Source organism: Terrapene carolina, unplaced genomic scaffold (genome assembly GCF_002925995.2).
Source record: "Terrapene carolina triunguis isolate 2854851 unplaced genomic scaffold, T_m_triunguis-2.0 Scaffold35098, whole genome shotgun sequence".
In the NCBI taxonomy this organism is placed as follows: Eukaryota; Metazoa; Chordata; order Testudines; family Emydidae; genus Terrapene; species Terrapene triunguis.
In genome coordinates this window covers 10,310,040-10,324,717 of record NW_020699449.1, presented here as the reverse complement: position 1 = coordinate 10,324,717, position 14,678 = coordinate 10,310,040, and the positions used below count along the sequence as shown (strand labels likewise).

The following is a 14,678-nucleotide window of genomic DNA, read 5'->3' as shown; positions in this document are numbered from 1 at the left end:
TGCCATGAACTTCACCACCAAACTGGTGACCGCAGATCAGGTAGCAACTTTGTTTAAAAACCTGGAAAGATGACCAGGTAAAAACTCCGTATTCATTTTGGAAGAACTTTTGATACAACAGCTTTGGGAGGGAAAAGAGGGCAAAATATTTCTCCAGGAGGGAGGTTTCTGGAGACTTCATTAGATGTTTGGCAGTGTGACCGGGGAATAGATTTCTGCTCTGGGACATGGTAAGGGATAGACCAGTTAGGAGACTCATCGTCTCTCTGAGCCTCTTTGTGATGGACTTTCAGATCAGTATTAGGGATTAATATGTCTATTTCTGGGACCTTTGCACTCATACAGTGGCAAAGAGAAGGGTTCTGGAGACTTTCAGGGACTGATGCTCTTGCACAAATTAAACCTTGCAAAGGGAGAGGTTCTATCTTTGCCTGTGTCCTCCAGCTCCCTTAAACACCAAGGCATGCCTCAAGAGATGATTCGCCTATCTAGTATATTGGGGTTGTCTAGCAATTTACAGCATGAAATACAATTCTGCCAGTTTTAATGTATTTACTTGTTACCAAAGGACAGCCATTTGAAGACCATGCAGCTTAAACAGCTCAGCAGATGTGTGAGGGTGTAGGTTCTGCATAGAGCTATTTGATGTTTTCCTTGGCAGTCTGGTGACTTTATGACATAGGCCTACTAAATATTTACCTTCACATCAAAACTAGATCTTATTACACATTCCTACCGTTCTTCTTCTAGGGCAGATGTTAGCAACTCAGGTCCCTCTGTCTTAGCCTCATCACAGCAATGAGAGAACTTGCAAAAAGTGTGGTAGTTCATGGCTTCCCTAAAATCTAAAGTGGCACATGACTTTTTAAATGGCATACTATTAATATTATAAATTTTCAGTTGATACTCTAGGCAACAGCACAGGTGATAACTATGCCTGCTAAAAGAATCTTTTTCAAACCATACTACTTTTCTCCTTCTGTGTGAGAATATATGAGGACCTAGAGATGGTCTTGAACTGAGAAGTTGAATGTATATATCTTAATATCATATGGAGGAAGATGGGAATGAAATTGCTCTTTCCAGAGTTGCATGCTCACCTTCAGGCCTCAGTTCCATTGAATTTCAAGTTGCCACCATGATAAGCATATGAGATAATCAGAGAAAAAATTGCCTGGCAATCCTCTGTCCATCTCAGAGCCTTGCATCTGATTCTAATCAAGATTATGAAGCTGCCCTCACGATTCCCTCAGCATAATTAGGCAATCAGAAACTCCAGTCATTGTGGAATAACGATCTTCCAAATTCCTTATATTTTTAAAAGCAACTTTTATTTTTAACTTTAGATGCTCATTGCCTCTTTCTCACAATTCTGTTAATTGTGCTGTTAATACTAATGACTTTGGAAGTAATAATTCAGGAACATTCTCCCAGGGTATTGGTCTAAGGATTAATAGCTCCCTAATTGTCATCTCCATTATTTCAAGTAGAAAATAAGAATCAGATTTTCCATGTTGAGTACTCCATTGATAAAGGTAAAAATACCAAAACTGTCTGTCTCAAGGAGTTATTGAAGCTTGGTTTACATGGAAAGCACAGTATCTTTAGAAGCATTGGGATCAAAGATATTAATCTTTTAATTCATATGATTGTGCATTCTGGAGCACAGCATGTTGAAGAATTTACCTGTGTTCTTGTATACCCATTTAGCAGAAAATCTACAGTTGTATGAAAGTAAACAGATAGGTAGCAATACATGTCTGTAAGACTTTCGTATTATTCCTGTGTGGCTTCTAGAGACAACTGGTTGTGCTGTGTATTCATGATGATCAAGGTGAAAATTGAAAAGCATATTGTGTGGCACACTTACAGTTCAGTATCAGAATTAAAAATTTTCATTTACAGCAGTGGTTCTCTCATTGTCATCCTGGGGATTCCTTCTTTGGCACATTCTCTTATGGACCACGTTTTGTTGTAGAGTCTCTCTCTGTCCCAATTCCACCCTTTTTCTGTGGCAAATATAATGCCTGGTCAGATGACAGTAATATTTACAACACAATTGGGAGATGAGATGAAAATAAACTCACTTCAGTGTGGTGGATAAGACACTTGGTTTATTCTCTTCTTCTCGCCTCTTGTCAATACCTTCTCATTTTGTATTTGTTCCGTTTTTTCCCCTGTTCAGGGATGTAGGTCTTGGCATTTTAGTTCAGATTCTCTCTCTTCACTGCCTGTAGCTGTCGTATAGCCTTGGTAAAGCTCCCTCTGCTGGAGACTCACCAGGCTGCTATGTTTGTGACCACCACTCTGGGGCACTTTAAACTCTGTGCTCTTAAGCTTCCTTAAGATCTTTGCAGGACAAGAACACAGAGGGTACTCAGGGCTTCTAGGAAAGGAAGAACCAGATCTCTTCAGACAGAACCTGCTTCCAAAAAAGCCTACGTCTTCTCAAGGGCCAACCGTTTCAGAGACCTCATGTCACCGTCTCACCTGCATGTAAAAAAGCTGACAAAAAATTGTTCCAGTGAAAAATTCCGAATTTTTGTTTACACACCCTCTTCCTAACTTTTTGGTTGTTGATGCTCTCAACAAGCACAGCAGATATCATTCCAAGGCATCATTTTATGATGGACCCAAGAATGCACAGATGTCTTTGATTGCAAGAGCTCCTCTTTCACGATGCTACAGTACAAGATTACACTTCACCATTAAAGCTTGGTAATTTGCAATCACATCAACTACAGCAAATGTAATTTATTGAATATCTGTCCGCTTGGAACTTCAAGAACCGACCAGTGGAACGCGGTCATCACTAAGGATCATCTCCTGACAAGGGTCTTGGCTACTGTTCAGACCACTGTAGAGGACCTTCCCTTTGACATACGTAAGCTCTTCAATGAGTATACTGATTAGTCCTTGCCACACCCTCAAGGGTTCAAGGTCCACACTGCTCACTTTGGATCTACACACCTATGCAAAAGAGTTAGCAGGTCACAGATGGCTCAGAGATCCTGACCAGTCTAATTCCGTACCTTCCATCGGCCTACTGAGCCACCCAAGAAGAGATCTAGTTATCAGAAAAGTAATCTGTCTTCTGTATTGATTACGACTACCCAGCCTTCCTCCGCTGATCATCAATTTTGATGTTTTTGGTTGAGGATCTGGAACAGCCCCAACTTCAGATTCTGTCAGATCTCAAGCTACTTTCATGGCACTGTTAAAAACATGTACCAGTTGCAGAAATTTGCAGAGCTGCCATTTAGGCTTCCATTCATACTGTCTCCAAACATTATACTTTAGTGTATGCCTCTAGAGCAGATGTGCGTCTCAGCACTGCAGTTCTGCCATCAGTCTTAGAATCTTCTCCGAAGCTTCCGCCTTCTTCAGGAAATATTGCTTGGGAGTCACCTGGAGTGGCACACCTAAAGGGACATTATTTGAAAAAGGAGAGGTTGTTTACCTTGTACAGTAAGTGGAGTTCTTTGAGATGTTTGACCCTATGGGTGCTGCTCCACTACCTGCTTTCCATCCCCTCTGCTTTGAAGTCTTGTATTGTGAGAGTTTGTAGAGGAGAAGGAACTGAGGGGTGATTCATTCACATGGCTCTCTATCTCCTCAGTATGGGGTATGAGGATGCCTGGAGAGCACGCGTGGGCCAAAAAGGCACTGCTGCCAAAAATCTGCTATCAAAGGTGCATGGGGTACATGTGCACCTGAAGTGAAGTGCCCATAGGGACAAATTATCTTGAACTCCACTTACTGTATGGCGTAAGTAACCTCGCCTTTCCCATATCACTATTAAATCCACAGACTGCTTTTATATCCCACCTCACTACTGACAGTACCCATGGCAAGAAAACCCCAGTGTCCTGCTATGACACAGCATACACATAACTCTGTGTTGAAATGATGCAGACTGGGAACCTGTAGGTACAGATACCTCTTTCCTTTGACAACGCACGTGGCAGGGACTCAGACCCAGGTTTCTTCATAGCACAGTCACAGCTCTGTAATGTGCTTTAAACAAATTCCCAGGTCTCTTCATATCACAATCACAGCTCTTCCAAGCTGTTCCAACTTATTCCTCCACCATTTAATATGCTCACCTAACACAGTGAATGCAGCTGGAGTAATTTCCAGTAGCTGTTCCCAGCTGTTAAGATTGTGTTAGATTAAGATTGTTAAAATTGTGTGGACGTTTACCTTAATTCTGTATTTCCTGGTTTTCAGAAGTTTGAACTTGCTGTTCTGGAAGGGCCCACACTATCACTGGGCACCCTTAACTCTGGATTAATGAACCTTTTTGCCATTTAATTTTTCTGCACTCATGTTTCTTATCTCTTGCCTCTGGATTTCAATTTAGAGGGTCTGGTAGAGGGGTTGGGAGTAACTAGTTCCACTTATGCCTGCATTCACAGGTCATAGTATCAGTGTCCCAGGATGAGGCTTTTAAGGGAATTGGGGCTCAGCTTCACCCTGTGCTGGGCTTAGCTCACATTTCCAGGTCCTAGAAGTCACATGGTAGAAAGTTGAGAGTAGGCCTGGTGGGATATAAAGGGCAAACTGAGATTAGGAAGAAGTGGGGCTCTCCTTAGCCTCCAAGCAGACAGCCTGAGTATGCAACCCTGCAGGGAGCAGGCTGAGAAGGCTGGAAGTCAGTATGGTGAAGGAAGGCTCCAGCAGAAGGGAGCAGAAAGGCAGATGACCTGAGGAGCCAAGAGGGAGTAGATACACTCCTGTAGGAGACTCCAGGTCAGGAGAAAGGGCATGATTTATAGTTTGAACTTTTTGAAAAATAAAACTCAATTCCTGAAGAATAGGGATTGAAATCCCGTTGGAAGTGGTTTTGATGCACTGGCTGGTGAATTGGCCCACTGGCTTGCAGTCTACTTAAAGTTGCCTCACAGAGCGTGTTGCAGCATACCTCAGGAGTGTGAAAGGGTACAGAATAGCAGGCTGAGGCCAGGTATATCCAAAGTACATGTGATTGTGAATAAATAGAACACATGTTCCTAATCAAACCTAAAGCAATCTGGCTGACAGTTCTGTCTTCAGAAGACTTACTTCCCCTCCATATGTGTGAAGTTAATAAAGGGAAAAACAAACACCACATCAAGTAAGCATTTTAATTAACAATCAAAATACATAATTGTATACAGTTTTAGATGTGTGTTTGCGTGATGCATGGATTTTTGCAAAATACACCATTATAGTAAAATGGAGCAGGGGGAGTCCCACTGCTCAACAGTAGACCAGTTCTATCCTTTATTGGTTCTAAATGGTAGCGGTAACACAGTAGATTCATAATAAGCTTTTATATAGTGCTTCTCATCCATGGATCTCAAATAGCTTTACAAAGGAAGGTAGGTATCCTTATTGCCATTTTACAGATAGTGGAACTAAGGCAGAGAGGTGAAATGAGTTGGTCGTACAGCAGGTGAGTGGCAGTGGTAGTGTAGTGACTGCCAGTCCAGTACACTATTTGCTTGTTGGAACAGGACGGACACAGCTTGGCTTCTGTTGTGGGTTGAAAGTCTTATCCTAGGTCTTTGGGGCTTTCAGCTCATTTAAAAATAGAGTTGTAAAAATGAGGCTTTATTAGTCCAACATGTCGTCATAAATAAAGTGAGGAACACAATGAATATTGAAAGTAGTCTGCCATTTTTTTGTTGCTGCAGATTGCGTGCGCAAGTACTGTATGGTGTTCTTCCTCCAAATAACTTGACTGTACTCCTTACCTAAAGTTTTATATATTGGAGTCCTGTGTGAATATTTTCTAAATACAAGTACAATAATAGTCTCTCGAACTTAAACTGATAAACATTTTTATATACTTTATTTGCGTGAGAATTGTTTATGTGCGTTAACTCTTATCTTCCTCCTCTTTCTCAGAGAACCCAAGCTGCATTGCAAGCAGTGAATGCTGTGCAGTCTGGAGCCCTAGCCCTTACAGGTGCTCCTGCTACTGAGGGTGGACTCCTTCCAGGTCAAAGTTCTGTTCTCCGAATTATTGTTGAAAACCTTTTCTACCCTGTCACTTTGGAAGTGCTGTATCAGGTAACCAGGTGTGGGGAGAGGAAACAAATGGTTATTAAATACTATCTCTAATGCTAGTGTAAATCCAGTAACGCTTTGTCTCGAAATTGTACTTTGGGTGCTCAACTTGTGTGAGGATTGCCACTTCAAGGCGAACTGTAGTCAATTATTATAGAACCATATTTGAATGGATTTAATTCAAAATGGCAAATTTATTCTTTGTTCTTACTAGTGACACTTCCATGCCTTCTTTTGATCCTCCTGCTTCTTTGGATAAGGACTTCTAAACAGCATGTTGAGGAAGAAACAGCAAAACTGGAATGCTTTATTGTTAGCTTTTCTGCCAATTTTTTTGACAGTTCATACCTGGGCATACAGTTGCTCCTAAGAATTTATGTAAATATTCGGTTTCGTTATCATTTTTTGGACGGTCAGACTGACATAATTTTATTTTAGTTGCAATATTTACCTATAAATAACCTAATTTATATGGATTTGAAGGAAGTGTGTGTTCTAGAGACTGTATACTTAGCCCCTGGGCAAGGGGAAGTGCTTTATCAGCAGCAACCCCCTGGTTAATTTTAAGATGCATGATGAAAAGACTGTAATAGAGATTCCTGTTCTGTCCTTTACCAAAGAGATGATGGCTGTAGTGTAGGAACCGTAAGCTTGGGAGGCTTAAAAACTAGGTGAGTGGTTAGGGTGATCAGTCATAGGTAAGGCTATGTGTTAGTCACAGATATTTTTAGTAAAAGTCACGGACAGATCATGGGCCCTAAACAAAAATTCATGACCCGTGACCTGTCCATGACTTGTGCTAAAAATACCTGCCCTGACTAAAACTTGGGTGGGGGGTCATGCGTGCTGGAGGTGGCGGGGGTGGGGGGCGCTGTGTATGTGCTGGGGGAGGTGGCCCGGGACCGCCGCTGGTACTGGGGGAGGAAAGGGTGTGTGGCTGGGCTGGCAGGTTCCTACCCGGCTCTGTGTCATTAGAGCTCCTAGGCGGCGGGGACAGGGGCTCCGCTTCTCCTGCCACAAGCACCAGCTTCCGCAGCTCCCATTGGCAGGAAACCGCAGCCAATGGGAGCTGCGGGAGCGGGGCCTGCAGGCAGTGCGGAGACCCTCCACTGCCTAGGAGCTGCACGGGGGCCATGCCAGTGGGAGCTGGGGAGGGCCCCCCCCGCCCCTCCCAACCCCCTGCCCCTAGCCCTGAACCCCCTCCCACATACCCAAACTGCTGCTGCTGTCCCAGGGGCTGCCCGGCTCAGGCAGCCCCTGAGCCAGCACCAGACACTGCAGAAGTCACAGAAAGTCACGGAATTCGTGACTTCTGTGATCTCCATGACAGACTCACAGCCTTAGCCATAGGTTTTTGGTTGACCATATTGACAGTGGATGGTGATACATTCAGCCCTTCCTTTTCATTCTAATGTTTAAAAGACTAGTCCATGTTCTTGCCTCCATTCTCGATTACTGTTACCCATATTGCTGACCCCCAGTTGATCCAGAGATCAGCAACCACGTTATTTTCCTCATCTGTTGACCAGATCATTGCTTTTCCTTCTAACTAGCCCTGTGGGTTTCTCCACATCCAATGTATATGTTTAAGTTTACTGTCCATGCCTTCAAGGCCCTGCACAACTCTGCTCACACTTGGATCTAGTGTTTTGTTGCATTCCTCCTTGCTGTTCATGTTCTTCCAACAACATTCCCTTTCCTCCTTCCACTCCCCTTTCTGCTGTCTCACATGAAGTGTCTTATGCATGGATATTCTCCAATTCCAGTGTGTTCCCCACATTCTTCTTATTCAGATCCTTTATTATTATTATTATTTGGTTACTGTAGCACCAAGGAGGACCAGTCAGCAACCAGGACCCCATTTACTAAGTTCTGTACAAACACAGAACAAAAAAGATGGTCCCTGCCCCGAGGAGCTTACAACATAAGTATAAGACGAGATGACAAAGAGTGAAGTGGAGAGAGGGGAAAACTTATGTTCAGTTTCTCCTTCTACTGAGTCTTACAGTGGATCTTTTGTCTTTCAATGTCTTCTATGTAAGCTATCAGGCAGGGATATCGTCTTGTACACACTGATTACTCTTGACAAATAAATTGTATAGCATTTTGAGCTTCAGATCTCATGGACAGTTATTCTTGTGGTTTCAAAAATAAAACTTGGCTACATGAGATGTTTAGAAGAGATCTTCAGTTACTGAACCCGTAGAATTCATCCAGCTTTGCACCTAGTACTTCGAGCTGTCATAGAATCATAGAAGATTAGGGTTGGAAGAGGCCTCAGGAGGTCTAGTCCAAACCCCTGCTCAAAGCAGGACCAACCCCAACTAAATCATACCAGCCTGGGCTTTGTCAAGCCGGGCCTTAAGAACCTCTAATAATGGAGATTCCACCACCTTCCTAGGTAACCCATTTCAGTGCTTCATCCTCCTCCTAGTGAAATAGTGTTCCCTAATATCCAACGTAGATCTCCCCCACTGCAACTTGAGACCATTGCTCCTTGTTCTGTCATCTGCCACCACTGAGAACAGCTGAGCTCCATCCTCTTTGGAACCCACCTTCAGGTAGTGGAAGGCTGCTATTAATCCCCCCATATTCTTCTCTTCTGCACACTAAACAAGCCCAGTTCCCTCAGCCTCTCTTCATAAGTCATGTGCCCCAGCCCCCTGATCATTTTCGTTGCCCTCCGCTGGATTCTCTGCAATTTGTCCACATCCTTTCTGTAGCGGGGGGACCAAAACTGGATGCTGTACTCCAGATTTGGCCTCACCAGTGCCGAATAGAGGGGAATAATTACTTCTCTTGATCTGCTGGCAATGCTCCTACTAATGCAGCCCAATATGTCGTTAGCCTTCTTGGCAACAAGGGCACGCTGCTGACTCATATCCAGCCTCTCATCCACTGTAATCCCCAGGTACTTTTCTGCAGAATTGCTGCTTAGCCAGTCGGTCCCTAGCCTGTAGCGGTGCATGGGATTCTCTCCTACATGCAGGACTCTGCACTTGTCCTTGTTGAACCTCATCAGATTTCTTTTGGACCAATCCTCCGATTTGTCTAGGTCACTCTGGACCCTATCCCTACCCTCCAGCATATCTGCCTCTCCCCCCAGCTTAGTGTCATCTGCAAACTTGCTGAGGGTGCAATCCATCCCATCATCCTCAAAGACAGCTTGTGAATCCCTGCTCTCAACTGCTTTGTGTGAAACTCCACTTCTCAAACCAAAACTCCCATGTATTCCAGCATCTCTGGAGGTCTAGAACAAAGGCCCTTCTCTTTATGCCAGTTCTGAGCAAGATCTGTGGCATGTAGCTTGACAGACAGTGACTCTTGCTCTTGGAGAGAATTACGTTTTGATTTTTTTGGCAGATGGGGAGGAAGTTAGTGGCTAGTAGAAAATATATTTTATGAACTTGCCTCCAAAACATGTATTCTGATAGAATTGAGAATTATTTTGTTAATTTCTAATATAAAATTTATTCTTGGAAAAACAGTATCTCAAGAGCTAAAATTGTGTACTCTATCTGAAAAATTCAGCTACTCTTAAAGGTCTAAATTCTTTATTTCTCGATTATTTTTTTTTTAAAAGATTTTCTCCAAGTTTGGAACTGTCTTGAAGATTATCACCTTTACAAAGAACAATCAGTTTCAGGCCTTGCTTCAGTATGCTGATCCAATGAATGCAAATTATGCCAAAATGGTAAGCATAAAGGTGTACTTCTGACCTATTTAGTCAATATAAAATAAATTACAAAAACGTTCTTTACATGTAAATGGTTTTGCTATGAGCTGCACTAGTGTTAGGGTTTCTTGACACTTTAGTAATATTTAAATTCTCTTACTGCTCAAGTAGCTTTGGGGTTTTGTAATTGTTATAGAGAATGATTTGGTGAACCTTAGTACTTTTACTACTAATTATGCATTACTGGTCTTGAATAATTTCACCTGTCTACCTGGTCTCAGGTTAAGGATAGTACTCCTCGCTTAACGTTGTAGTTATGTTCCTGAAAAATGCGACTTTAAGCGAATCCAATTTCCCCATAAGAATTAATGTAAATGGGGGGGCTAGGTTCCAGGGAAATTTTTTTTCACCAGACAAAAAACTATATATATGCCCTCAAGGGTTAACACGTTGTTAATGTAGCCTCACACTCTACAAGGCAGCACGAATGAAGGGAGGGGAGACAGCATGGCAGACAGACGCACATACCCTGTGTGTGGGAGAGAGGGAGAGATGCACATTACCGCTTTAAGTATGCTGACCCCACTCTAAGTACATTGCCTTTAAAAAAAAAAAAAAAAAAAAATTAGGAAGTTGCTGCGGCCAGCAAGCTCTCTCGGTCCTGAGCCCTGTCTTGTCCCCATCCTGCTCTATATGGAGAAGGGGTAAGCGGGGGGCAGGAATAGGAGGGAGGGGGACACCCTGACATTAGCCCCCCTCTTCCTCCCTCCCCTGCACAGCAAGCAAGGAAGCTCCTGGGAGCAGCTCCAAGGCAGAGGGCAGGAGCAGCACATGGCAGTGGGGGGAGGGACAGCTGAACTGCCGGCAATTGGTAGTCTGCTGGGTGGCTGCTGCACAGGGAACTTGGAGTGGGGAGCTAATAGGGGGGCTGCTGGTCCATCCTGGTTCCAAGCCCCCACCAGCTAGCTGCAACGGGCTGTTCTTCCTGCAAGCAGTGGACAAAGCAGGCGGCTGCCAAACAACGTTATAAGGGAGCATTACACAACTTTAAATGAGCATGTTCCCTAATTGATCAGCAACGAAACAACGTTAACCGGGATGACTTTAAGTGCGGAATTACTGTACACGGCTAGTATTCCTTCTAGTTACAGGAAATAGATGCTTTGCTGAAAAATACTAGATTTCATGATCATAGAAAGATTTTTGCTAAATTGAAACAAAGTGATTTAAATGTTGTTTAGAAATACAATCTGGTACTTAAATTTTATGGAAAATAGCACAAAACTGATGACTCATGTAGATGCTTTCATATTTTCTTCCAAAGCTACCTATTTGGCGTCTAAACATGTACAACCCTACACTTACCTCCTCATTGTAGTATTACGTCACTAAACAAGGGAACAAAACCGTGGGCATGTTCAATTTTGCACATAAATGACCCGTGAAAGTGGAAAAAACAGTCATTGTCTTAATTTGGGGTGGAGATATAAACCTTCAAAATACTTCTCTAAGATGGATCCTTCTTTGGGTTGCCATTATAAAACATTGAGTGATTTTCCCAATTTCCCTGTTTCTCATAATGCGAGTCTTACTTCACTGTATTTCCTTCATGTTGACCCTGTCATTGCTTAGATACAAGGTGCACAAACAAGATATGCAATAAACTAAGGAGCAGACAAAATAGCAATGGATACCATAGTGATAGTCTTTTATAAGAACAGACGCCACTAGCTTTCTCCTGGACACAGCTAATAATTCCCTCTATATATCTATTTAATTTCTAGCATGTATAGTAGATTTGACTACTCGGCACCATGTTAAAGAAAATTAATATGTAAACAAAGAAACAAGCATCCAAAATAAAATATTCTGTGGCTTTTATTTTGAAGGAATGGATAATTTCTTTAAGGGGGTGATGAGTGAGAAAGTAGGTGACCAAATATTCATAATTTGGTAGAGTGGGCAATATAATACCGTATCTAACATGGAACTTAAGTCCTTGCCCTCATTTTATTTATTTGCTAGGTAAAAGTTTCTTTGTCAGTAGGCATATAGTCATTTTGTAGCTTACTGAATTCTGAATTGTGACAGCAAGGTTAAATTTCTTAATGTGCAACATTTTTAATATGGTGATCTGTTAAATTTGAATCTGCTACAAGAAATTTATCTAGTCCAGTATTTTTCTGTATTCCTTTTCCTGCTATTGCAGACTCTTACCTTCACAATAATTATTCCAATGTCCCTCCTAAGTCAATCTGCTGGGTCATCAGAACCCAAACACTGCTCAATTCTTTTGTGGGCAGAGAACAATTACGTGTCTTGGTAAACAGTTCATACCAGAGTTCTGAATTCCACAGTAGATTGGCTGAGCAAAATCCAGATCCTGTCGGGGAACAGAATTACATCAATGTTCCTTTTAATTTGCCACAAATTTGTAACTCCCCAGTTGAGTAAAAAAGGAAAGTAGATATCAGGTTTTTTTTTTTTTAACAAGTTCCTAGGACTGACGCATTTACCCTTGGAATTTCAACCTAGTATGTCATTCCTGCAGAGTTCTTCTGAATATGGCAGTTCTTTTGGTAGCCCTAGCCCGGGCTCAGGACGCCTTTATTTTTCGAGTGCTTGCTCAGGTCGATTCCATTCTGGGGTGTGTGTGCCCACATGCACAGTTGTTGGAGACTTTTGCCTTAGTGGTATCCGTAGGGCCCGCTGTGGCACCCTGTGGAGTGGTAGTCTCATGCGACGGTATATCAGGCGCTACCGGCCCTACGCCCTCTCAGTTCCTTCTTACTGCCTGTGACAGTTGGTTGGCGTGCCTGGTCTTGCTTAGCAAGAGCATTAGCGATTCTTCACTGTTCAGATGGTTCTCCTTTATTATCTAGTCAGTTATTAGTGAGCTGTTAAGTGTTTTAGTAGTTAGAGTCCCGGCTGGGACTTTGTCCTGGAGGGGGGCATGCCCCACTCCCCAGGCTTTAAGTTGTGTTCTGAGTGCAGCCAGCCGATGCCCATCAGCGACCCTCACGAGAGTTGTCTGAAGTGCCTGGGAGAGTCCCATCGAAAAGACAAGTGCCAGATCTGCAAACGTTTTCATCTCCGAACTCAAAAAGAGCGGGACGTTCGATTAAGGGCCCTCCTCATAGAGGCTGCTCTGCGCCCAGCATCAGAACCCTCACACTGGGATTCCTTGCGCGGTACTTCAGCGTCGGCACACAGTGCACCGCCAGCACTCGCCGGTACTGAAGAAGCGACGTAAGTCGTCTGGTCCGCAGGCACCATGCAAGGGAGCTTCAGGCAAAGGACCTGAGCTAGGCCTGGTGCCCGCAATGGAGGCTCTTGGGGGTACCACTGTGGTCAGACCCCCTAGCCCAGCCAGGGACCCATCTCTGAATAGGGGGAGCAGTAGGGAGTCCCAGCCCATCGCAGGGCCATCTGTGCCTGAGGTGGGCCCAGCGGGCAAAGAACAGTTAGGCCAACTGGCACTGCAAACGCCTGGCCAAGACACCAGATCAGACGACCAAGCTGGTGATGGGAACGTCCCGGACCGCAGGCATTGTTCTCCTTCGCTGCGGTCAAAGACCCTGGTACTGCAACCCCGGTCTCCAGATCTGACGCCATGGTCTCGGCTGACAAGACACAGGACTCTGGAGTCGCGACACCAATCCCCATTTTCTTGGTACCGATGGTGGTCTTGGCAGAGATCACCAAGGCGCCGGTTGCCCATCGCCTCGCAGGCTGCCTAGGCGTCGGGTCTCCTCAGATGCGAGACCATTCCTGGTCGCAGCACCGGTCGCCGGGGCTATGGTACCGTTCTTTGGGCAGGAACCAGCCCTCGCTTTCCCCGTACCAGTCGCCGCTGAGAGTCAGTGGTCCGGATCGGAGGGACAGTTTAGCCCTTCCCCTGTCTGGGGAGAATCGTCTCCCTGCAAGGAGCCCACCAAGGCACCTGCAGCACCGGCATGGGTTCAGGGGCAATGGCCCACCCAGTGGCAATACTGCAGCCTGTGGGGGCTGTCTGTAATACTGGCACCGTACTCGCATTGTTCCTTCCAGACAGCATCGCACAAGCTGCCCCCAACACAGCCAGTGCCAGCATCGGAGCAAGAGGCCAAATCTGAGGTGGTGACCCTGAGGGAGGCCCAAGCAACTGTGGAATGGTCCTCGGTGCAGCAAGGGGATGCCCCCCAACCTTCGTCAGAGCAGTCATCCTCATTGTCCCCAGATGAGGCGGTGGCAGGGCCCTCATAAACTAGGAACTCCCCTCCCCAATGACTTCAGGGAGCACCAAGCCCTCCTTAAAAGGGGTAGTGGCCAGCCTGAACTTGGTGGTCGATGAGCTAGCTGAGGAACCTGATGACCTCTTCATTGTCCTTCCCTCCTCTGCCCCAGCCTGGGTTGCATTCCCATTCACCCAGCGGTCCTGAAGATTGCCAAGTCAATGTGGCAGACCCCATCCAAGAAGGCGGAAAAGAAGTACTATGTCCCCCTGCAGAGGTTTGAATACCTTTACACGTACCCTCCTGCAGGGTCCTTGGTCGTGTCTGCCATCAACGAAACGGCCAGACAAGGCCAGGCGAGTGGCAACCCCAAAAATAAAGATTTCAAGAGACTAGACTTGTTTGGCAGAAAGATTTATTCCACAGTGAACCTCCAACTTAGGGTCTCTAACCATCAGGCCCTACTTGGCAGGTACAATTTCAACCTGTGGGACTCCGTCGGCAAGTTCAAAGAGAGCCTCCCACAGCATCAGGCACAGGAGTTCGCCACTCTCATAGATGAAGGCACGGTGGTAGCCAGGGGTGTCCTCCAGATGACCTGGGATGCCACAGACTCGGCGTCCAGGCTGCTCACCTATGCAATAGCCATGAGGTGTAGCTCCTGGTTACAGACCTCTGGGTTGTCCCAGGAGATGCAACATACCCTCCGGGACCTCCCATTTGAGCGAAGGGGG

At 44.8% G+C, this 14,678-nt stretch overlaps 1 protein-coding gene across 2 annotated transcripts in view; it reads left to right on the top strand.

The window, feature by feature from the left end:
* The window catches only part of LOC113405371 (polypyrimidine tract-binding protein 3), a 98,115-nt gene that overhangs the window by 61,054 nt on the left and 22,383 nt on the right, over positions 1-14,678 (top strand). For both annotated transcript variants that reach the window (XM_026646547.1, XM_026646546.2), the window contains 2 exons: positions 5,893-6,057; positions 9,638-9,748. In XM_026646547.1, the coding sequence (XP_026502332.1) occupies positions 5,893-6,057; positions 9,638-9,748 (276 nt within the window). The remainder of the gene's footprint in view (positions 1-5,892; positions 6,058-9,637; positions 9,749-14,678) is intronic.